Here is a 24,764-nt window from a genome sequence, read left to right on the forward strand (position 1 = left end):
CAATCCAAAAAATAAAGTAAAAAGAGAACGAATAAATATTTTCCAACTCATTTTATAAGACCTCTATCACCATGATGACTAAAGCATTTTAAGAAAGTTATAAGCCAAAAACCTTATGAGCACAAAACCAAAAATTTCTACCAAAATGTTAGCAAATCCAACTCAGTGATATATGGAAAGGTTAATACTCAAATGAGGTTTAACCCAGGAATATATATTTGGTTTAATAGATGTGAATACAGTGTAGTATTATTGCTGTAACAAATGTAGAAAAAGTATTTGGTAAATTATAACACAAGGATATAATGGAACCTTTTGAAAAATTAGGAATAACAGAAAGTTTCCTTGACCTAATAAAGATATAAGCAAACCCTAGTGAGCATCATAATTAGTGGTAAAATAAATGTAAAGAATGGGAATAAGGTATAGAAACAACCTAAGTGTCTATCAATGGATGAATGATAATGATAGTGAACAACAAGGGCTTGAATTATGCAAGTCCACTTACACGTGCCTTTTTTTTTCAGTAAATATATTGAAGAATATTTGGGAGAAATGCAACAATTTGAAAAATCCTGTAAACAAATCATGAAGCTTAGAAACCCTGAAGGAAAATTAAGAAAAGGTTAGGCATTTCATGAATACATAAAATATATATAGAAATGAGATGATTTTACCACTAACTACCATAAAAGATAAACAAATTTATTATAAAAATTTAAAATTTATCAATACTTATGCACACATAAACCAAATATGGTAGCATTCACAGTTAAGAAAAATGCAAATGAGTAAAGGATGCAGTATTAAATCATAACTGCATAAATTGTAGTAATACTGTACCACTGTTAATTTCATAGCCATCTCCTGTAGCTACTATTGCAGTGAGCTCAAGTGTTGGAAGTATCTGCTTAAAATGCTATGTGATACTAATCATCCTATATAAACAGTTCCTTTCTCCAGGAAATCGTGTACCACAAAAAACTATCTCTCACAGTTCTCACATATTTTTTTATTTTGTGTAATACTGTATATCCTGAATTAAACCACGGGACCCATACAAAGTACCACCTGTCATGCTGGAAGTGCTCCCAAGAACCACAGAAAAGTCATGTCATTAGAGGAAAAAGTGGAATTATTTGATAAGTATCACAGATCGAGATCTGCAGTTATGGATGGCCACCATTTCAAGATAAATGAATGCAGTATAGGGGCCATTGTGAAAAAATAAAAGGCAGTTCATGAAGCCATTGTTGTAGTTACACTAGCATGCAAGAAAATCTTGTACTTTTCATGAAATATCTATTTACCTCGTACTGAAAATGTAGCTTCTGTGTGGGTGCAGAATTGTTATAAAAAGGCATTCCTATAGTATATATTCTAACATGATTCAAGAAAAGGTGAAGTTACTATATGAACATAAAGCAATGGGAAGGTAGAGAATTTGATAGTTTGGTAATTTCAGAAAGAGGTTTGCCTTAAAAAATGTCAAAATAACAGAATAAGTAGCGTCTGCCAACCAAGAGATCCAGACAGAATTTCCATATGCCATTAAGAAAATCCCTGGGGAAAAAGGTCATCACCTGAACAGGTTTTTAAAGCGGGGGGAAAAAGTGCCCTATTGCGGAACAACAACAACAACAAAATGCCACAAAGGACATTGATTAGAAAAGAAGAGAACCAAGCACCAGTATTTAGGACAGGAAGAAAGTGGGAATAAGACAAAACTTAGCATTTCTATTCAATATTGTACTGAAGGTCCTAGCCAGTGCAGTGAGATAGGAAAAAGAATAAAAGGCATAAAGGTTAAAAAAGAAGTAGTAGAATTTCTGTTGATGTTGGGCTTTAGACATAGAAAATTTGAAGAAATATACAGAAAAACTATGAGAGTAAATATATTTAAAAAACTCTCAGAATACAAAGTCAATATTTTCCCATACTAACAATGAACTATTAGAATATGAAATAAAATATACTATTTATAGTAGCTTCAAAAATATAAAAAACTAATGGGTAAGCTGAATGAATGATGTGTAAGACCCCTACAGACAACCATAAAGGACAGGGAAATTAAGAAAAGCATAAACATATTAAGTGACATACCATGCTCATGAGGTGGAACATTCAGTGTTAAGTCCAATGTTAAGATGTCAACTATCCCCAAATATGATTAAAATAAAATCTCAACAAGTTTTTCAAAAAAATTAGTAAGTTGATCTAAAAACTTATTTGAAATATGGAACACCTAGAACTACCAAAATCATCTTGAAAAAGTAGATCAAGTTTGGAGGATTTATCCTATTTGACTTCAGGATTTATTATAAATCCACGGTAAAAGGCCAAATGTGAAAAGCCATAAAGAGATCAATCAAATGGAAAACAGAGTCCAGAAATTGGTGTGTGTGCATATATATATATGTTTTTTTTTTCAAATTAAATTCAGTAAGTATGAAAGTCAGATGATTCTGACAAGTGATTCAGTGAAAAAAAATTTTTTTCAAACAAATATTTTGGGATAATTGGATAGCTGTATGAAGGAAGTACAAAAATTCAGGATGGATCTCAGATCTAAACATAAAAGCCAGAACTATGAAGCTTCTAGAAGAAACCATAGGAGAATATGTTAGAAAACTTAGGTTAGGCACAGATTTTTTTTAGCGAGTACACAGAAAGCTTGTATTTAAAAGAAAAATGGATAAATTATACCTCATCAAAATTAGATGTATCTATTCATTAAAAGATACTGTGAAGAAAATAAACAGGCAAGATACTGATGAGAAATCTTCAAAACACATATATTTAACAAAGGTCTTCTATCTAGAACTTATAAAGAAATGTTAAATTTCAATAATAAGAAGACAACCAAATTAATGAATGGGCAAAAGACTTAAAAAGGCATTTTATAAGAGAATGTACAAGACTGGCAAACAGAATATGCAAAAGTGATCAACATTAATAATCATCAGTAATAAACAAATTAAAAGCACAATGAGATCCTATTATATACTCAATCAAAAGGCTAAAATTAAAAAAAAATCAATCATTGGAAAGGAGATGCAGAAACTGGAACTCTCATTTATGTTACTAACTATAAAATAGTTTGACCACTTTGAAATTCTTTAAATATCCCCCATACATCTATCCTATGACCCAGCATTATCATTCCTAAGAATTTTTTGAAGAGAAATGAAAACATGTCTATAAAAAGCCTTTTACAAGAATGTTTATATCAGGTTTATTCATACTAGTCCTAAACTAGAAACAGTCTGGATGTCACTGAACAGGATACTGTACAAACAAACTATGGTATAAATACATAATAGAATGTTACATTGGAATAAAAAGGAGTAATCAAGTGATATATACAACAACATAGATGACTCCCCAAAACATTATGCCAAATAAAAAAAACCTATGCATGAAAATGTATGTGCTCTTACTCCCATTTATATGAAACTGTAGAAGAGGCAAAATTAATCTGGTGATAGAAATCAGATTAGTTCCCTGGTATGAGGTGTGAAGTATTGATTGCGAAGGGGTGTGGAAGAACATTCTGGGGTAGTGAAAATGTTTCTTGATAGGCAGTGTAGTTATATGAATGTATGCATTTGTCAAAACTACTGAACTATACCTTAAGACCTGAGCATCTGACTATGAACTGCTTATATTTCAATTAAAAATGTTCATATATAGGGTGACCGAATGGATTAAAAAAACAAGACCCAACTATATATTGCCTACAAGAGACTACTTCAGAACCTTAAGACACAGACACAGAAAATGAAAGCATGGAAAAAGATATTCCATGCAAAAAGAAGCAAAAGAAGGCTGGGGTAGCAGCACTCATGCCAGATAACATATATTTTAAAACAAAGATTATAACAAGAGACAAAGAAAAGCACTGCATAATGATAAAGAAATCAATTCAACAAGAGGATATAACAATTGTACATTGTAAATACCAAAGCACCCAACATAGAAACACCTGAATATATAAAGTGAGTATTAACAGACATAAAGGGAGAAATTGACCATAATACAAGAATAGTAGGGGGCTTTAAGACCCCATTTACATCAGTAGATAGATCATTTAGACAGAAAATCAATAAGGAACTTTGTTCAGTGGCTTTGCATGAACACCAGGTGGATTTAACAGATATACACAGAATATTCTATCCCCAAACAGCAGAATACATTCTTTTCAAGTACAAATGGAATATTCTCCAAGACAGATCACATGTTAGGCCACAAAACAAGTCTCAATAAATTTAAAGGGACTCAAATCATATTAAGCATCTTTTCTGACAACGGTATAAAACAAGAAATCAATTACAAAAAAATGAACAGAAAAAACACAAATACATAGAGACTAAACAACCAATGGGTCAATGATGAAATTAAAAAAAAAACTTAGAGACAAAAATGAAAACATGATAGTTCGAAATTTTACAGAAATAGCAAAAAGCAGTTCTTTTTTTTAATAAAGATTTTATTTATTAATTTTTATTTAAGAAAGATTGGCATAAGCAGCATAGGGAGAGGGCAAAGGGAGAGAGAGAATCTCAAGCAGACTCTACATTGAGTGCAGAGCCTGATGCAGGACTTGACCTCAGAAACCCAAGATCATGACCTGACCCAAAATAAAGTCGGACACTTCACCAACTGACCAATCCAGACGTTCTGCAAAAGCAGTTTTGTTTTTTTTTTCTAAGACTTCTTTTTCAAGATCTCTTTTTGAGAGAGAGAGAGAGAATACACAGAGGAGTAGAGGGGCAGAGGGAGAGGGAGAAAGAGAGAAGCAAATGCAGGGCTCACTTCCCACATCCCACGAGAGAATTACCTGAGCTGAAATCAAGAGTCCAACACTTAACCAACTGAGCCACCCAGGCATTCCTCACAAAAACAGTTCTAAGAGGGAAGTTTATAGCAATGCAGGCCTACATCAAGAAACGACAACAAAATCTCAAATAAACATTATGATTCTTTGCCTAAGAGAAATAGAAAAAGAACAACAAACAAAGCCCAAAGTTACTAGAAGGAGGAAATAAAGTTCCAGGAGAAAATAAATGACATAGAGACTAAAAAGCCAACTGAAAAGATCAATGAAACCAATATAAATAAAACTGATACACCTTTAGCCAACTCATCCAGGAAAAAAGACATAAAGAACTCAAATGAATACAATCAGAAATGAAAGAGGAGAAGACTGAAGACAAACCACAGAAATACCAAGAATTATAACAGACTGCTATGAAAAATTATATACCAACAAATTGGACAACCTGGAATAAATGGATAAATTCCTAGAAACATACAATCTTCCAAGACAGAATCGGAAGAAACAGAAAATCTGAACAGACTGACTGCTAGTAATAAAATTGAATCAAAAACAAAAGATTCCTAAAAAACAAAAGTCCAAGACCAGTGGGCTTCACAGGTGAATTCTACCAAACATTTAAAGAAGAGTTAATACTTACCCTTCTCAAACTATTCCAAAAAATAGAAGAAGAAAGGAACCTTCCAAATTCATTCTAAAAGGCCAGCATTACTCTGATACCAAAACCAGAAAAAACACTCTAAAAAAAGCATCTGACAAAATATAACATCAGTTTATGATAAACTCTCAACAAAGTGGGGTTAGAGAGAACATACCTCATCATAATAAGGCCACATATGAAAAACTCATAGCTAACATAATACTCAATGGTAGAAAACAGTGTTTTTCCTCTAATAGTAGGAACAAGACAATGATGTCTATTCTTGCCACTTTTATTGTGGTTACTGTTGTAGCCACAGTAATTAGACAAGAAAAAGAAATAAAAGGTATACAAACTGGCAGAGAAAAGTAAAACTGTCACTCACTGCTTACAAATAACATAGTATATACAGTAAAACCAAAAGTTCCACCATAAACTATTGAAACTAATAAATGAATTCAGTAAAGTTACAGGATACAAAATTAATAAACAGAAATTTGTTGTATACACCAATAATGAAGCAGCAAAAAGAGAAATTAAGAAAACAATCCCATTTACAACTACACCAAAAAGAATAAAATGCCTAGGAATAACCTTAATCAAGGAGGTAAAAGACTTGTACTCTGAAAACTATAAGGCACTGATGAAAGAAACTGAACACAACACAAACAAATGGAAAGATACACTATGTTCATGGATTAGAAGAATACTGTTAAAATGTCCGTACTACCCAAAGGAACCTACAGATTTAATGCAATTCCCATCAAAATACCAGTAGTATTTTCCACTGAAATAGAACAAATAATTATAAAATTTGTATGGAACCACAAAAGACTCCAAATAGCCAAAGCAATCTTGAGAAGAACAAAGTTGAAGGTATCACAATCCCAGATATGAAGCTATAGTACATAGCTACAGTAATCAAAATAGTATTGCACTGGTACAAAAATGGACACACAGATCAATGAAACAGAATAGAGAACCCAGAAATAAACCTATGCTTATATGTTCAGCTCATCTACGACAAAGGAGGCAAGAAAATACAATGGGAAAAGACAGTCTTTTCAATACATGCTATTGGGATAACTGGATAGCTACACGCACAAGAATTAAACTGAACCACTTTCTTAAACCATATATAAAAATAAACTCAAAATGGATTAAAGACCTAAATTTAAGACCCAAATCCATAAAACTCCAATAAGAAGACATAGTAATCTCTTGGATATCAGCTGTAGCAACATTTTTCCCTCAGGTAAGGGATATAAGAGAAAAATAAACTACTGGTACTACATTAACCTAAAAAGCTTTTACACAGTGAAGGAAACTATCAACAAAATGAAAAGGCAACCTACTGAATGGGAGGAAGTATTTCCAAATCATATATCTGATAGGAGATTAATTTCCAAAATATATAAAGATCTCATACAACTAAATACTGAAAAACACTAATAATCCAATTTGAAAATGGCAGAGGACCCGAAAAGATATTTTCTGAAGAAGACATACTGATGGCAAATAGAGAAGATGTTCAGTATCGTTAATCATCAGGAAAATACCAACAAAATCTACAATGAGGTATCACCTCATACCAGTCAGAATGGCTAGTATCAAAAAAACAAGAAAATCAAGTGTTGGTGAGAATGTAAAGAAAAGGGAACCCTAATGCACTATTGGTGGGAATGTAAATTGGTTCAGCCACTATGGAAAACAGTATGGAGGTTCCTCAAAAAATTAAAATTCTTAGATATACCATACAAGCCAGTAACTCCAGTACTGGGTATTTATTCCAAGAAAACAAAAATGATTTTGAAAAGAAATATTCACCCCTATGTGTACTGCAGCATTATTTAGAGTAACAGCAAACAGAAGCAACCTAAATGTCCATCATTAGATGAACAGATAAGAAGATGTGGTAAACAATTAATAGAATATTACTCAGCTATAAGGGACAAGCTCTTGCCATTTGTGACAAGGTAGACAGACCTAGAGAGTGTTATGCTAAGTGAAATAAGTCACAGAAAAACAAGTACCATGATTTCACTTATATCCAGAATCTAAAAACCAAACAAATGAATAAAAACACAACAAAACAAAGACTCATAAATATAGAGAACAAACTGGTGGTTGCCAGAGGAGACAGGGTGGGAGGGATGGGTGAAATAGGTGAAGGGATTAAGAGGTACAGACTTCCAATTTTGAAATGAGTAAGTCTTTCCTATTCTCCAAGAATAGGTAGATGCAGAAGAGTGTAGAGAATATGACCCCAAATTATAAGTAATAACAAGAAAAAATTCCAAATTGTTAATACTGGTATTTTGAAAAGAGGGTAGGGCTGGCAAGTATAGCATAAGGAATATAGTCAATAATATTGTAATAACTTTGTATGGTGACAGTAACTACACTAATCGTGGTAAGCACCACATGATATATATAATTGTTAAATCACTATATTATATACCTGAAACTAATGTAACATTGTATGTCAACTATATTTCAGTAAGAAAGTAAAATTAAATTAAAAAATTTTTAAAGTTCATGTATACCTCAGCTGAGAAATCCTTCCTTGGGAATAATCTCCCCCCAAATAAATTCATCAGTACATAAAGATAACTCACTTGAACAAGTCTTCAGCTAAGGAAACCAAGTTTTCCATTGTATTTGAAGCTGATTTTGTAGGAATCATTTCATCTTTTTGGCAACATTATAACAGTATTTGAAGAAAAGTGGAAAGATTAACACAAAGGGAATGCATGATCAAAAATGCATTCTCAATCCAGATAATCCAGTTAAAGACATAAGTTTTTAGAAGTGCAAGAATCACATAAAATGTACAGTCTAGATAATTATTACCCCAAATATATGAATAAGCTTAAGGTTGTTCAATAAAAATAACAGTTATTGTGGTTAAACAGGAAGAACTGTTAGAAAGCCTCACATTATTTCCATTCTATTCCTAACAAATACACACTTCTTTTAAACCATCACCTCTTCCTAAGTCATAGCACAAAGACCACTTAAATCTTCTCCCATGAATCAAACTAGAAATGCAGAGTTCCACAATACTTACTGGAGAAATGTATTGTAGAGAAAAAAAAGAATATCCAATAATAGGTAAAATAGAATAAATGGTCGCTATTCTCATAGTACAGCTTATTAGTCACTATTAAAAGAATAATTACATATATACATTGATTTAAAAGGATTTCCAGGGGCGCCTGGGTGGCTCAGTGGGTTAAAACCTCTGCCTTTGGCTCAGGTGACGTCACGATCCCAGGGTCCTGGGATTGAGCCCTGCATCTGGCTGTCTCTGCTCAGCAAGGAGCCTGCTTCCTTCTCTCTCTCTCTGCCTGCCTCTCTGCCTACTTGTGAGCTCTGTCTGTCAAATAAATAATAAATAAAATCTTTTTTAAAAAAAAGGATTTCTGGCATTTAGTGTTCTCCAAGAATAGGTAGATGCAGAAGAGTGTAGAGAATATGACCCCAAATTATAAGTAATAACAAGAAAAAATACCAAATTGTTAATACTGGTATTTTGAAAAGAGGGTAGGGCTGGCAATTAGAGTTTAAAAACAGAAAGAGGGGCCCTGGGTGGCTCAGTTGGCTAAGCATATGCCTTTGGCTCCGGTCATGATCCCAGAGTCCTGGGATCGAGTCCAGCATCAGGCTTCTTGCTCAGCCGGGAGCCTGCTTCTCTCTCTGCCACTGCCTGCCACTCTGCCTGCTTGTGCTCTCTCTCTCTCTGACAAATAAATAAAATCTTTAATAAATAAATAAATACAGAAAATATCTGTTTTAGAAGATTTCTCGAGTAAATATGTAAGAAATGCTGCATATATATATACACATGTCTGCAAACATAGTAACCAAAATAATTCTAATGACAGTTGAAATACATGGATATTTACTTCTTTCTTTTTTCCCTGTCTTCATTTTTTGCTACTGACACATATTATTTATGCAATCAGAACATTTTAATTTTAGGGAAAATAAAGGTTGGAGACCTGGAAAACACTGCTTTGAAATTTAAAAAATACAAGATGCTATCGGTAGATATGAATTCTGAATAATTACTGTATTTTAAAATTCAAAAAAAAAGGAAGTAATACATTCATTAATGTAGAGAGCTGTTGAATCATTATATTGTATACCTGAAACTAATAGAACACTGTATGTTAATTATGTTTCAATAAGAAAAATTTTAAAATTTTAAATAAGAGAGAACTACATAGAATACTTCTGCCAATACCAAAGAGCAAAAAAAAATCTTATATAAACAGACCCTAAAGCACAAATATCACAGACACACATACCTGGATGATTTAGCAGAGTATCAAGTTCTTCTTTGGCCACAACCATTCTTAATCTATCACTACTATCAATAACAAAAATAATGGCTTGTCCTTCTCTGTATAAAGAATGAGAAAAAGTAAAGGTAAACTTACACATTTTTCCATGTGTAGCATTCATTTGCATTTCCTACCCTCTGTATTATCTTTTCATTACGTATTAGTTTATATGAGTGACTAATATGTTACCATTAGTCATATTTCATATAAAATAATTTCTTTTAGGTTGGTTGATAATATGGTACATTTAATGCTTGTTTCATAATTTTTAAAAATTGTAAGTGAAATTATAATCCTATTACATAGATGCATTCATTATTAATATTCTCGGGTAAATCAATTTTGTTATTTTTTTTCTGTATATTCACATAGGAGTACCTATATTTGTACTTAAGTGGAATCTTGCTGTTTTATACCTTGCCTTTCTCACACACATTTCCTTGATCTTTTTTTGCAGTATAGTTTGAACTACTTTTTAATGAAACATTAAAGTTCTACACCACTGTTTCTCAAATATTTCTTACCATAACCATAGTGAAAAATACATTTTATATTGGGATGCAGTAAACATGTAAGTATATGTAACTACATTTGAAATAAGTTTCCAGAAATAATACTTACAAATAGCTTTTATTTTATTCTATTTCATTTTTTTTAAGCTGATAACCAGCCACTGAAATGGCTTTAGCATTCATTTACAGATCACAGTGGCACTTAAAAAAAAAAAAAAATCACTGATTCCCTCTGCAACTTTCTTTTAATTATTATAAAATATCCCATTGCATGGATATGCCATCAAATACTGTGAACTTAGAGATTATTTTTAATTTTTATTACTGTGAAAAACTTTGGAATAAAAATCCTCCTAAATACATTTTTAAAATTTCTAGATATCTTAAGACTTGTAATTAGGAATTTCTAGGAATACATACCAAATTTAAAGTTTTAGGTAAACATTGACAAACTGTATTCCAGAAATACTTTAACAATATATACTACCAGTACTTCTCTCACCCCCTTTCCAGCACGGCTCTTAACATCCTTTTCCATTTTTGTCATTCTAACAACATAATATTTTATATTGTATTTCATTAATTGCTAGTAAAGTTCACTATCTTTGCATATATTTATTGGGCCTTTTACCTATTTCTGTGAATCACTTATTCCATTCACAAACTAAGAATTTAAAAGTTCAATATCATTAGCAATTACATGAATATAAAAATAAAACACTTTTGAGTACCACTTTCTCCTATCATTTAAAAAAAATGAACATAGGTTATCACCAGTCATACATTAACTGTAGCCACAGAAACAGATATGATTGGAAATATCTGCCAACAGTTTTAAAAATGTTCAATCTCTTTGAGCCAATAATTACATTTCTGGAATTTATGCTAAGGACACATGAACTATGACAAAGATTTATGCAGCAAGGTGTGTTAACTGGAGGATTATTTATAATCTTCAACAACTGAGAACAGCTTTTATGTCCAAAACCAGAATGATTAAAAAATAGGGATAGGCATATGAAAAAATAATAAGCAGCCAGTCATTACTTATATTCTTTGTATGTTTTTATGTTTTTCCTGATTTATTCTGATCATTTAATGTTATCTAAAAAAGCAGGGTAAAAAACTATATGTGGTACATAACTTAGAAGACTCTTTTCTCAATTATGTAAAGTATATATTTTATATTTCAAAAGGAAAAACACAAAAAGATTAACAATGGTAAATTTATTATAAGTGAGATTTATAGAAAAAAAATTTATATTCTTTTCTACATTTTCTAAATATTAAAAAATGTGTACTCCTTATATTTTATACTTTATTTTTCATATTATAAAGATAATAGCAATAATTATATAATAATCAAAGTTACAGTATCAAATAAATAACAAAGTAAACTTCCCTTCTAATCTTAGTGTTCCAAAAACAAATGTTATTAATGGTTTCGTGCACATGCCACTAAATTATTTTTCTTCTCTAAGTATACCAAGTACATATTTTTGTTAAGAGTAGTAATATTCTTTTTATAATTGAGATATGTCATTATAAGCAGTGTTCAAAACATTTTCTTCTATCTATATCTTTGTCCACAAGTGCTAGTCATAGGATACTTCTTCAAGAAAAAAAAATATGGCTAGAGAGCAAGAAAATTTTTCATTTTATAAGATACTGATAAATTTCTCTGAAAAAGATGTTACATTCCTACCAGTGGCTTATTTTGCCATCGTAGACTTAATCTTTTTAACCTCTTTCAGTCTAATAGATTAAAATGCACTTGTTCTTTCATAATTAGAAAAAGATAGATATAGTCTATTATTGTAGATGTCTCCATAGTAACCATATTCACTATTCAACCTACAATTTAGCTACAGTGTTCCTAATTAACTTCTTCCAGTAAGGTTTTGAAGGAAAAGGAATTAAAATCTGAAACGTTTCCTTTTCTTGAAACTATTTTCTATGTATTTTTGTTATCTGTAATTAAAATAAATGTTATTTTTAAAATAGTAGCTAAAATAAATACATTTAAATAAAAAAGAATTATCAACTAACTGGAGGAAGAAAAAAATCCTAAACTAAAAACTCAGGTTTCCTAAAAAACAAAAAACAAAAAACAAAAAAAACCACCCCCCCCCCAAACAATTCACATTTCCCCCAGAGAATTTAATGTAAGGTACCATAAACATGCCACTTTTCTTTTACCAAACTGACTCTCAAATCTGAAGAACTCTTTTCTCTGTATCTCAGAGGTCCTCTAGATCTGTACAATTTAAACATGATTTCAATCTATTAAATCACTCATTGAAAAGAATATCTGTAAAAAATCTCCTTTGGCTGAGGAAACACAAAGTTTGTTCTCACATTAGCAGGAAAGAACTATTCAATAAAAATTAAATTATGACCTGGCAGTCATCTCATAACCATTCCAAGACAAGAATTCCTAATGACAGTTAGTCAAGGGATACTGGTTTTAAGTTTCAGACTCCAAAGGTAAGTTACATTGCTTTTACATGAAGAGTCCTTGCAATATGGACAGTTAACGTATTTGTTTTACTACCACACACAAATCCTGAGAAGGCAAAATAATCTGGGTACAAGGAACTTGACCATTCTTAATCTGAAGTAACTAGTGAGCACTTTATTAGCATATGCTGAAAAATATCTTGTTTAGAACTGCTTTTAGAACAAATGGATCAACTGTTAGTTACTACTGTTATTTTAACTAAATTTGTTTAATAAATACTTACTGATCTATATGCCTGGCATCATACTTGACCTTGAAGAAATAACCTGAATAAGAAATAATGCCTGCTCTTGAGCAGTTCACACCCTCCTTAGAGAGGTAGCTATGGTACACGACTTGAAGACATAAATATTATGGTAAAATACTGTGTGGACACTGGGAACAGAGTAACCGGGCAAAATGGTGGAATTTCACAGAGGAGGTGACTTCTGAGTTAACCTTAAAGCATTACTATATTAACTTTAAACTGCAACAAAATAGAACAGGATATTAAAAACAGAGAGAAAAGTATATGCAAAGATGCAAGGTCATGAATGGCCTGAAAAATCTAAGAAACAATATGAACTATGATTATACTTTTTCATTAGAAAACATTTTCACTTTTTCTTTAGAAAATGTGCTTAAATTATATGAAAAATAAATAGTGCAACCTAGCCCATTTAATCCTTTGAATTTGTTGATCATTTTTATTAAAATGCATTCACCTAATTAACCAACACTTATAAACATACTTACTTATAATAGTGTTCCCAGAGATTTCTGTATCTTCCTTGACCTGACATGTCAAACACTGTAAAAGACAAACTACAGAAAAAAAACAAAAAACAAAAAACAAAACCAAACACCGAAACAAAACAAATCATGACTACATTATAAGATACTAAAATAAGGTATCACTTTTACTTAAAATTTTAAATTGTTTTCAAAGAAACCACCCTTGAATATACAATATTCAACTTGAGCCAATTTTCAAGTATGAGTCCCACAAAACAAATTTTGTAATATAAATATGATTTTGTAATGAATAACACATAAAAAAAAGATGTTTTCCTTGCTAGTGAGATTATCAGAGTTTGTCTAAAGTCTAAATTCTAAAAAATAATCCGGAGGTAGTGGTACAAATAATTTACCATCTATGGACTTCTGAAAAAACAAATTACTTTTTCTAAGAGTAGAAAGAATGACTAGGTAGATCTAATATTATCACTTTTCACCCACAACTTCTTAGTCACAAGTATAATAAAGTGAATTACCTGGATGATTTGAATTTCTCTATGCTGAATCCTATGGTTGGAACTATATCTTGTGATTGAGCCTTCAAGAGAAAAGATAAATTGAGAAATCTGCAACTACAAAAGATGAATTTTTCCTTGGGCTAAAAAAAGCATCCAGGTTTCCAATTCTAAAATTTGTCACTGAGGAGATGACAATTAAACAAAACTATAATTTTTGCAGTGGGATCACTGTGTTGAATTCTTTACAGAAGCTTAAGGTTTACTAATTATGAAATGTTTATATCTTAATTCACATTTTGTGGCTTGCTGCAAGTTCCCATAGCTGTACTGTGGATTCATGAGTCATTCTGAGTTCACATATATATATAGTTTATACATATATACTGCGGACTGTTCTCATATCTAGATGGTGAATCTACATGGTCCCTGCTTTCATGGAGCTTATTATCTAGAGAAAGTAAATAACAGTAACCAAGTAAACTACAAGTGAACATGATTTCAGACAGTGCAGTGAAAGGTGAATTGGGGATGGGAGGCGGTGGGGGAGGAGCATTGGTATGGGGCATGGGCAAAGGATGCTGTGAGAAAAAGTCTCTCTGAGGAGGTCATATCTGACCCAAGAGTGAATATGAAAAAGGAGAAAAGTTATGACAAGATCTTGGTAAAGAACATTCCAGTCAAAGGAATTAGCCAGTACAATGACCCTAATGCAAGCAGGAACTTGCCACTCAGGCAAAGTATAAGGCCTGTATGTCTAAAATGTCCTGAGTAAGGCAGACAGCTATATGTAACAAAGAGCTGTGGAGCCTTGAAGGCCATGGTGGGGAATTCTGTATGGAGAAGAGATTACAAGGGGGCAAGAGTACACCAGGAGATCTGTTAGCAAGTCCCACAGGCAATTAAAACACCTTAAACTGACAAGACATCAAACCCCTCCTAACACTTCCACCATCAAAACTATTCCTCCTTTTGAATAAAAAACACCATCTACTTTCTGATAACCTATGAGTCACTCTTGACTCCTCCTTTTCTTACATTTTTTTTTATATAAACATTCTCAAGTTGGTCCTATCTCACTTAGTTCAGGCCCTTATCATTTCTTGCTTTGATTTACTATAAAAACCTACAAAAACCTTCTAATTACTCCTAATCGTTAATGTGCCTCCTTAGACTAGCTACTCAACTTCTCCAAACCTTGGTTTTCTCAAATGTGAAATCTATTATTATCTTTAACTTTTAAAGTTATCATGATAATTAAATGAGTTACTGAATGCAATATACTCAACACAGTGTCTGGTCCATTGGACATACTCAGCAAATACTAAACAAAATACCATAAATATACTGTCATTGACTTCAGTCTTTCCAATTTTCTCTATACAGCCACAGTACAACTTTAAAAGAAAAACAAAAAACAAAAAAACCTTTAATTCATTATGTTGCATTTGTGTGAAAACAGGAGTAGAGGGTAAATTGTTGCTCCAAACCATTATGTTCAATTTGGTAGTCCACTTCTGGAAATTTAAAATTCAAATAAAAAGACAGCAGCTGAAAAGTCACTGGAACTTAACCACCTTAGAAGTAATGTAGTAGTGAAAAGGCCTCTCTGGAGATGCCTGGTTTTGCCTTTCTAAAGCTTGTTTATTCAGCTTTTCTTTCCATCCTGTGAGCTGCCTTATTCTTCCAAAAATATCATTCTGTTTATGTTAGAATTTATTTCCTGCCATTCAGAGTCCTGCCTCAGTCCTTACGGTTTCTTCACTGCACAAAAACTTTGGAATAGTTTCCTAACTTTTGTTGTCCCAAAATACTCCACTGTTTTGACTTTTGATTTTGATCACAATTGTGAAAAAATCACCAGTTATTACTATTAGCAAAAAATACTAGTAATAAAAAAGTGAGGAAATTAAATGTTTAAAGAAATCTCAGAAAATATACCTCAAAATAGTAGCCCTATCTTCACTGAACTGTAATTAGAACACTTGTCTAGCCTCCCCACAATCACCCAACTTCTTCACAGACTTTTTTTTGCTTCCCAGAGCTTCTCTTTTAACTTGCTGTTCTACTTAACAAGGATAAAATTAATCAACTTTCTTACCATCACTTTTTTTTTTTTTCTTTTAAGGACAGAGAGAGTATACATCAGCAGGAAGATAGGGAGAGGGAGAGAACATAAATCTGGGTGATGTGGTAGTATGACAGGATTTATGCTGGCAAAGGGAGGTAATGCAAATTGGGGAAACAAGGTACTTATAGAGTACATTTCTAAGAAGATACACTTAAGACCAGATTCTTGAGTCATCAAGTTAAAATATCTCCCCACCCTCATTCATCAGTTTAGAAAACACCAGCAACCTCAATACATTGACAATAAATAAGCATTAAGATAGCCTAAAGCCAGTTTGGGTCCAGAAGTATCTAGTTATCTAGAAATTGATTTTAACCCACAAAAAATAAGAGACACAACTATAAAATGAGTTATGTGATTTTTTTTGCATTGTAGATTTCTGTAATTAACTTAATTCATTAAAAATTATGTTTCTAATAGTGGACGTAAGTTCACAAGAGATTTCTTCAGTTCAGATACATGAGGAAACAAGTGTTCTATCTATACCTGTGTGATAGAAGTTTTGAGGTCTTTAAGAAATTCTATTTCAAGTGGTCTTTTGGCTATCAGCACCAAATTAAAAACAAAAACAAAACAGAAAAAAAAAAAACGCAAAGCAACTTACTGTGCTCTCAGGATCTAAAGGATAATTAACTAAAGATTAAGTCTCAGGAAGTGGTATCAGAAAATAGGTGATCCCCTTAAAATAGCCCTATAGCAAGTCTAGGCTAGTTCCATAATTTACCAGAGATAACAGAGAAGCAGGGATGTTGGAAAGCACTGGAAGATTAATTTAAAAAGCCTTATTTATTGGCTGTGCACCCAGGTTTTCCTGTAGGCTCTCCCTAACTAACGTGGTGCATTAGACAGGGTTAAGAGGTCACAAGGCCAGTCTGAAATGGGGGTATTAGAGTATTTTAAGATCACAGAGTATATGGTATCTCCTCTTTCTGCCCCAAATCCCTAGAAATGACAAAAGAAATTATGAAAAAAAAAAATCCCTAAGTAGGTTAAAAAATAAGAGCAAGTGTCTTTAAAAGTATATCCTTGTTCAGAGAAGAAAGGTATTCCCATTCATATCCAAGATTATTCCTATGGGAATAACCATGTCTTGGAAAATCACTATACTATCAGGGATGATGGTAAGAGACTGTAATTTCTATGCTGTTTTTTGAATGTTATTTCTGCCAATTTGAGTACAGCAGACATTGGGGAACTGGTCCATTTTGTGGCTATATATTATTTTTAAGAGAAGGAAAAGTGAGGGGGTGGGAGAGGGAGAGAGGAAATCCCAAGCAGGCTTCACGCTCAGCACACAGCCTGATGTGGAGCTCAACTCCACAACCCTGAGATCATGACCTGAGCCAAAAACAAACAAGAGTCAGATGCTTAACTGACTGAGCCACCACAGCACCATTTTGTGGCTATTAATGGTGGCTCCGGTTTCAGTTATATTCTACCTATTTGAGAGTAATTTTTTTTAAAGATTTTATTTATTTATTTGAGCAAGAGAGAGAGAGAGGAGGGGCAGAGGGAAAGGGAGAGAATCTGGAGCCGACTCTGTGTTGAGCTCAGAGCCCGACAGAGGGCTCAATCCCAGGACCCTGAGATCATGACCTGAGCTGAAATCAAGCATCAAGACACTTAACCCATAGCCACCCAAGACTAGTTAAATTTTTTTTTTTTTTTTTTTTTTTTTTTTTTTACTTTTGAGGCAATTCCTTAATGTAGAGAAAAATGCAAACCCCTCTGATAGAATAGGCCCTTAACCTAAAAATACTTCCTTATACTCTTGCTTACTGCTGATAGGTTCATCTACAGAAGTTCAGGTCATCAGTCACTGAGATTCTTAAGCATTAACCCAGCCTGATCTGCTCATAGCTGATCTACAGTACTGATTACGGACCAAAGCACAACTGGGTATGGTTCTACTTTCTTAAGTTCAATTCTGGACCCCATTCAACTGTGTAGGATGCTTTATCTCCCTCTTAAGAACTGATAAATTTCTTGTAATCACCTAAATCAGGAGACAGATTTCTAATGTATGTGGGCTTTTTTAACCTTTTCCCCCTATTTCACATATAGAAAAAACTTCATTAAATGATATTTCTCTAACTCACCTCCTTCAATTTATTCCTCTCCATGGGTAGAGAATTATTCCTTTGTTCAGTTTGTGGGATAGAACTGAGCATTCTTGGTTCTGCCTCTCTCTACTCTCTCATTTGAGTGCCATATGCCTATCACAAGCATGCACTCTCATCTGATCTTAGCCAAGAAATGGATCTTTCCCCAAGCAGTAGGATCTTTCCTACTGGGAAACCCCAAAGTTTTGGGAGGTCAATCTCAATACAATCGAGTGTTAGCAAGTCCTCTAAACAGACCTAACCTTTGCCCTCCAAAATTAAATAAAGGTGATATTTTTTATCTTTGCCTGACTTCAGCATGTATACCTCAGCTGACTCCCAATTCAGCTGAGGAACTCCTTAAAACACCTAAATTGCCTTCCAAATCCATTTTCAGTTTCTTATCCTGACCATCTCACACTAACTCCCACCTGAAAATACACCAGCAGTTAGCTATTCTTATGTGGTAAACTCCTCTATGTAGAAGGGAATAATGACCAAGGGGGAAAAAAAAAAAAAGAAAGAAAGAATGGTGTTTTTGTATTTCAGAGCAATCTCCAAAGGTAAAACTGAAGCTACTGCAAAAGAAAATGGAGTAGTAAGGTTGCTTATTCTGCCCAACCCAAAACACTGTTTGGAGGCAACTACCATATTTAGGAGCAATTATTTCCCATTCTATAGCCATTTACTCATTAACGGTATCAGCTTCTTAGTTTCTGCCCTATCTGTATGTAGTTTATATTATTTTTTCCCTCTATATTTTTCATTAATTCACTAATGGCTTTTGCCTAAATAAGTGTATTTACAACTGTAAATGCTAGTTGTCTATCCAATAACCATACTCCTCTTCTTCCATAGTTATAAGACCTCTATTATTTTTGGAAGCAACAGTATGACCTGCTTTTAAAAAAAAAAAAATCCAGCTTCATTTACAGATAAGGGTAGCCAATGAGACAGAAGTTAGGAATCATTACTTGGTGCTTCTGGGTAAGTTCTTTAAAGAAGGCTTATTTAGCAAGTGGGCCTCTTCTTTTGCCTTGGTTCTTTTTTCCTCCGTGTGACTTAGAATACAGGTAACCAAGATGACCATGTGGAGATCTTGAAAACGGGCACTTAGAACAGCAGGAAAGGAAGATAGAAGATGCCTAGATGTCTCATGACTGACTACATAGATGCACTACCAGCCCTGGAAGACCTCCTCTGGACTTACTTAGATTAGAAAAAGAAGGTTCTATCTTATTTAGTCTATTATTATAAGGGTTTTCTTTTTAGGTAGCAAAAATCCATCTTCTATGTACCATGTGTTGAATGTGCTAGCTTTATTTATTTTTCAATTATTAAAATTACATGTTCATATACTTATTACTTAAATGACTTCAAGTCATTCTGCATATTATCACTGATATGCATACCACACTCCTGGGAAGCTGCTAATTATCCACTGAACCCATAAAAATGATTCACCATTCCCTCTGCTTTGTTTCTCTTGTAAAGAGGGAGCCAAAAAGAAAGCAATGCTACCTAAAAGTGAATTTCACAAATTTGTTAGGATTTTTTAAGAAAAAAAAAAGACATTTGGAAAATATTCCAGATTAAATAATCAAGACTCACCTATATATCTGCATAAAATACACTGTAAATTATGTCTGATTGACATTTATTACTTTAAGCTACTACAAGTTAATAGGATTTCAAAATATGACTATATGAATAATGATGGCAATAATTACTGCAATAACATGCAAAAATATTTCTGCATGTTAACTTTCTCTAACAGAAAATACATAAAGCATCTAACAAAGATACTTACATTTGAAGGTTTAAGTTTGTTAATGATTGTTGTTTTGCCACTATTATCCAGCCCAAGGCACAAAACATGAACCTCCTTCTTCTTTAGGCCAAGCAAGCCTGAAAGTCTGTCTAGCAATCCCATATTGTGATTCAAATATTTACAAACCAGCTACAAATTAGAAAGTAAAAAAGATATATCAATCACAAACTTAGGTCTGGAAAATATAAGCACGAGCATAAAAAAAATTTAATAATTTAAAGACACAATCAGAAAAACCATGTCAATGTAGCATTGTATTTACTAAACAAAGTTTAAGCTGATTAGCACAAAGGACCTTATCTGAACTGCAGATTGGCAGCTTATATCCTTAGGCAACACAAAGAACAATGCCCTTGAAATAGATGTATATGTCTTCTGGTAAATTATAATATTTAGGATAAAAATATTGTTAAACTCAGTATAACATGGGAGTCTGGCACTTGTGATCTTGAAAGTATCTGCAGCCTTTCTAGAAATCCAGAACAATGTATGGGCAAAGGAGTCCACGTACAACCTAATGCTAAAGTTCAGAAAATAGAAGGCAGATCAGAAATGAGAAAAACTAAGATTTTGGTTATACTATTTGAGTTAAATAAATCTTCTGAAGCCAACCCCATTGTTGTACTATGCAATAATCTAAAGCAATAACTATTAAATTCACTGTTTTTGTTTGTTTGCTTGATTATACCTGGTTTAAGTTGCATTTTCTATCAAGTGAAACAAATACTAACAGATATATTTACTTTAATATATACTATATTGCTACAAACATCACTTGCTCATAACCTGCTATGAACTTTCCAAATGAAACTTTCTAAAGGGGTTCCCCTTGGGTCCATCACTCCCCAAAACATTATCATGGGAGAAGAGAGATATCCCTGTTGCCAGCCCTCAACTGGTGCAGGGACTGCTACAGCAATGGCTACAATCTGCCTATATCCCAAATATTTCCCATTACTCTCCTAACCACCATTTTCAAAGTTCTCTAAATATTCATCTAATTTGATTGATTTATTCTCCTCTTCATCTAAAGTTCCAGAAGCCTGTCATCCCACAACTCTTTCATTATTTTTTACCTCACACTATCCTAAGCAAGGCCCATACCTTGAAGGATGTGAAGCTGCAGCAACTTAAATGATGAGGTTTCCAAGACAACGCATCAAAAGGAAGCTGCATCATGGATTTTTGCTAAGGCCCCTTGGGGGAGCATACTGATAGAAATTTCAAAACCAAATTTCAATGATGTGCAGAAAAGGGCAGGCACAGTGCCCCACAAGAGCATGGGGCCTATGAGAGATTCACAGTTGTCTTATCTAAGGGATGGGTTTGATTTCAGGTTCTCCATTTGTACCACTTTTCTCCTTGTGTTGGAGACTCAAATCTCACTCAATCCATTCCTTTAAATCTCAGCTTAAGGAACATTTGTAGAATCGGCAATACGTTAGCCTTCTAAACCAAGAAATAACTTCTTACACAGACTACTTTAGTTCAAAAGTAGATTTGCTATCCTCACTTTGCTATTTATTGTACTGAACATATTGATAAGAAGATAATATCTTACTCCTGAAGCAAATAATACATTATTCGTTAACTTTTTAAAAAAAATCTTGTTTTCCATTTTCCATACAATTTTGAACAAATTTTTTAAAAAAATGACCACTTCTCACATCATCATCCTCTGGGCATCCAGTAGAAAGCCCTGTCAAACACTTGATACTTGAATATTCACTTTACAAAGAACACTGGATTGTGATTTTCCAGCCCTTTTTCATGGATTATTAAAACTAATGCTTGTTAATGAAATATTTTGGGACATACACTTTAGAAGTCAATTGCTCTAAAAGATGTTAATTATAGCCTTATACATATATGTTTCTATTTCTTAGTAATCATACATTTCTGTAACTTTTTACTTTTCCCATGTACAAAAGGAGGAAAGATAACAATTTAAGCCACTCAACATTTGTTCACCATGCCCTACGCACACAATGGGAGATAAAGTTTTATGTAGCTCCCTATGCCTAAAGCCATGATTCGCAACTTTGGCTGCACACTGGAATCAACTACTGAATTAGTATTTCTGGTGATGGCATTAGGGCATCAGTATTTTTAAAAAACTACAAGTATTTCTGATGTACAGTTAACTACGGAGAACTGCCTGCTTTCAGAACCAAGTCCACGTGGCAGTTTTTAGGGTTCAATCTGGCTCTGCTCTATCCTTAATTTTTTCTTATCTTACTGTTTTACTGCGCACCAGCCAATCAAATTCTCCTGGTTGTTATCTGAGAAACTTTTTTTCTTTCTTTCTTTTTTTTTTTTTAAAGAAGAAAAACTGCTTTCTAAAGGATTACTTGTTACCAGAAAAGTCTTGAAGAATTAGGATGTTATCCACAGTAAAGAGCTTGGAAGGTTGTAAGCCGCAGACAGTGGCAGGGCAAAGAAACACACCATGAATGGTACTGCGTAAACTTAAAAAAAAAAAAAAAAAAAAAAAAAAAAGAAAAGTTCCTAGAGTGCATTATAGCACATTTTTAGTACTTCAAACATTTTTATTGTTTGTTCTTGATGAAATTTCAAACATTTCCCACACACTAAAAAAACACGAATCTGGGCGGTGATAAAACCGAACAAATTCGCCCAAACCATGAGCCTTCTGAGATCCCTAGTACTAACCGCACAAATCCTCTGTCCTCTTCCACCTCTTTAGAAACAACGGTACGGAGTGAAAAACAGTAAAGAGCAAAGTGCAATTCCAAAACGCGACAGGCGCGGTGCCGGTGGCGGCGGCGCTGGCTACAAAACAAGGGCGGAGGGAGCGGGAAGATACCTGGTTTTTGAAGTCAACCCTGCGGACCCAGGGGCTGAAGAGAACAGGAAAGGACCACTCGCTCGTATCGGTTTGTGGGATAAATATCGGGCGTCTCTCAGCCTTCGTCTCTATGCCGCCTCTGTAAGAATTCCTGCTCCTGAGCAATGCCGCTTCTACAAGTTGGGTGAAGCGGCTGCCTGTGCCTCAGCCAGAGCATCAGTGGCTGGGCCGGCGCCTAGGCGCGTGGGGTTCCCTTGGCAACGGGACGTTCTTCCGGTCCCTAAGCCACGCCTCCTTGAACTTATGAGCGTAGCCTTGGTGTTCTTGCTTACGGGATTGGAGAGCTCCGAGCTCCGGATAACGTCAGAGGCACACAGAGGAGTATTAAAGGTGTGAAGACAAGTGGCGGGGTGAACGGCCGCCTTCTTGCGAAGAGAAGCGGCGTCCGAGTGGAGCATGATGGGAGTTGTAGGCGTGCGCACAGCCTGCTGGGAAATGCTTGGCGTCGCGTTTGCTTGCGTGCGCTTCTTTCCGCCCACGTCTTTCTCAGACTCGCAGGAAAACATCTGCAATTCCAGCACGCTGGGGTGGGGGAGGAAGAACCTCTGCGTTTTTACCGGGCACGCGCAGAGCGTGGTGGCAACGGCCGGAGAACACAGCTGGAGACGCGTGCGCCAGTTTCCCCGCTGCCCCTCCCACGGAGGCTTTCGGGGTCTTACAGGCCACAGACCCTGGAGCCCTGAAAACTGTTACTGTGGGTAGGGAGTGGAGATGACACTGGTGTGAAAAGTCGGAAGCCTGACTTGGCAGAGGAAGTATGCCTGTAACCTGGCTTCTTAGCTGTGTGATCGCCTAAAGAGATTTACACTAGCCATAATCGGTGATGAGATTACTGTCCCCAGAATCACATCTGTAGGTGGTCAGGAGGAGAATAGTCTGAATGCTCAACGTTAACTACCTTTTAAAATTGCCCTGGGATTTTACAGTAGCAGTGATACTCCAGTTGAAAATATTTAGATTTACTTATTTGTCCACATTTTTATAACCTCGTTTTCCAAGGGACAGACTACATTTGGAATAATCTTTCAACCTACCTAGCCTCACCCTTCCCACCACCCACACCAATGAGTGGTTTTCATGGATGAAACCCTTCCTCTTAGAAGTTTCCTTTACAGTTTCCTTTTTGGCCGGGAGTATGGGACACCACCCCCCACACACACCTCCACCAAACAGACACACACTAGCTAGGCTTATGTTTTTACCACCCTGCCTGATCTTTGGCCCATTAATTATACCTATTAAGCGGACTAGGACGGTGAAAAAAGACTACAAGAATTATATAAAATTAATGAGGGAAGTGTTTATGTGGATGATTATAGGGGGATGTTTTTGTTGTTATGTTTCCAAATTTGTAACAGCGGTTGTTTTACAATGAAAAACAGTATGGTTCTGGGTAAGTGACTCTTGAAAGGCTAAAACTAACAAAAACCCAATAGTTCTATATTCCAAAATGTTTACAATGTCCTTAAAAAAAAAATGGGAGTATGGATATGTTCTTCCTAACTGTGTGGCCTTAGGCCATTTAACACTTCATGCTCATGCTTTAGCTTCCTCACTTTCAAAAATACACTATCTCATTTGGTAGTTTTGAGGATTGAATAGATTTAAAAAGTATATTGTTTGGCACATAGTAGGTGTTCAGTAAACAAGTTCCTGTCTTCCTTTATCCTGAAATTTTTATTATATGGATAGGATTTGACCCAATTCCTAAATATTCTGGTTCATTAACTTCTGACTGTA

The 24,764-nt window shown here is 34.2% G+C and overlaps 1 protein-coding gene across 4 annotated transcripts in view; it reads right to left on the reverse strand.

Moving 5' to 3' along the window:
• The window catches only part of ARL6 (ADP ribosylation factor like GTPase 6), a 41,571-nt gene extending 18,455 nt beyond the window's left edge, over window positions 1-23,116 (reverse strand). For 3 of the 4 annotated variants that reach the window (XM_059164400.1, XM_059164397.1, XM_059164398.1), the window contains exons 1-5: window positions 22,983-23,116; window positions 20,135-20,284; window positions 14,113-14,174; window positions 13,595-13,663; window positions 9,791-9,885 (exon numbers count right to left, since the gene is read on the reverse strand). In XM_059164400.1, the coding sequence (XP_059020383.1) occupies window positions 9,791-9,885; window positions 13,595-13,663; window positions 14,113-14,174; window positions 20,135-20,257 (349 nt within the window). In that variant the 5' untranslated portion in view covers window positions 20,258-20,284; window positions 22,983-23,116. The remainder of the gene's footprint in view (window positions 1-9,790; window positions 9,886-13,594; window positions 13,664-14,112; window positions 14,175-20,134; window positions 20,285-22,982) is intronic. The other variant, XM_059164399.1, reaches the window with a different exon arrangement.
• Window positions 23,117-24,764: the final 1,648 nt, after the last annotated feature.

This window comes from Mustela lutreola, chromosome 2 (assembly GCF_030435805.1).
Source record: "Mustela lutreola isolate mMusLut2 chromosome 2, mMusLut2.pri, whole genome shotgun sequence".
Classification (NCBI taxonomy): domain Eukaryota; kingdom Metazoa; phylum Chordata; class Mammalia; order Carnivora; family Mustelidae; genus Mustela; species Mustela lutreola.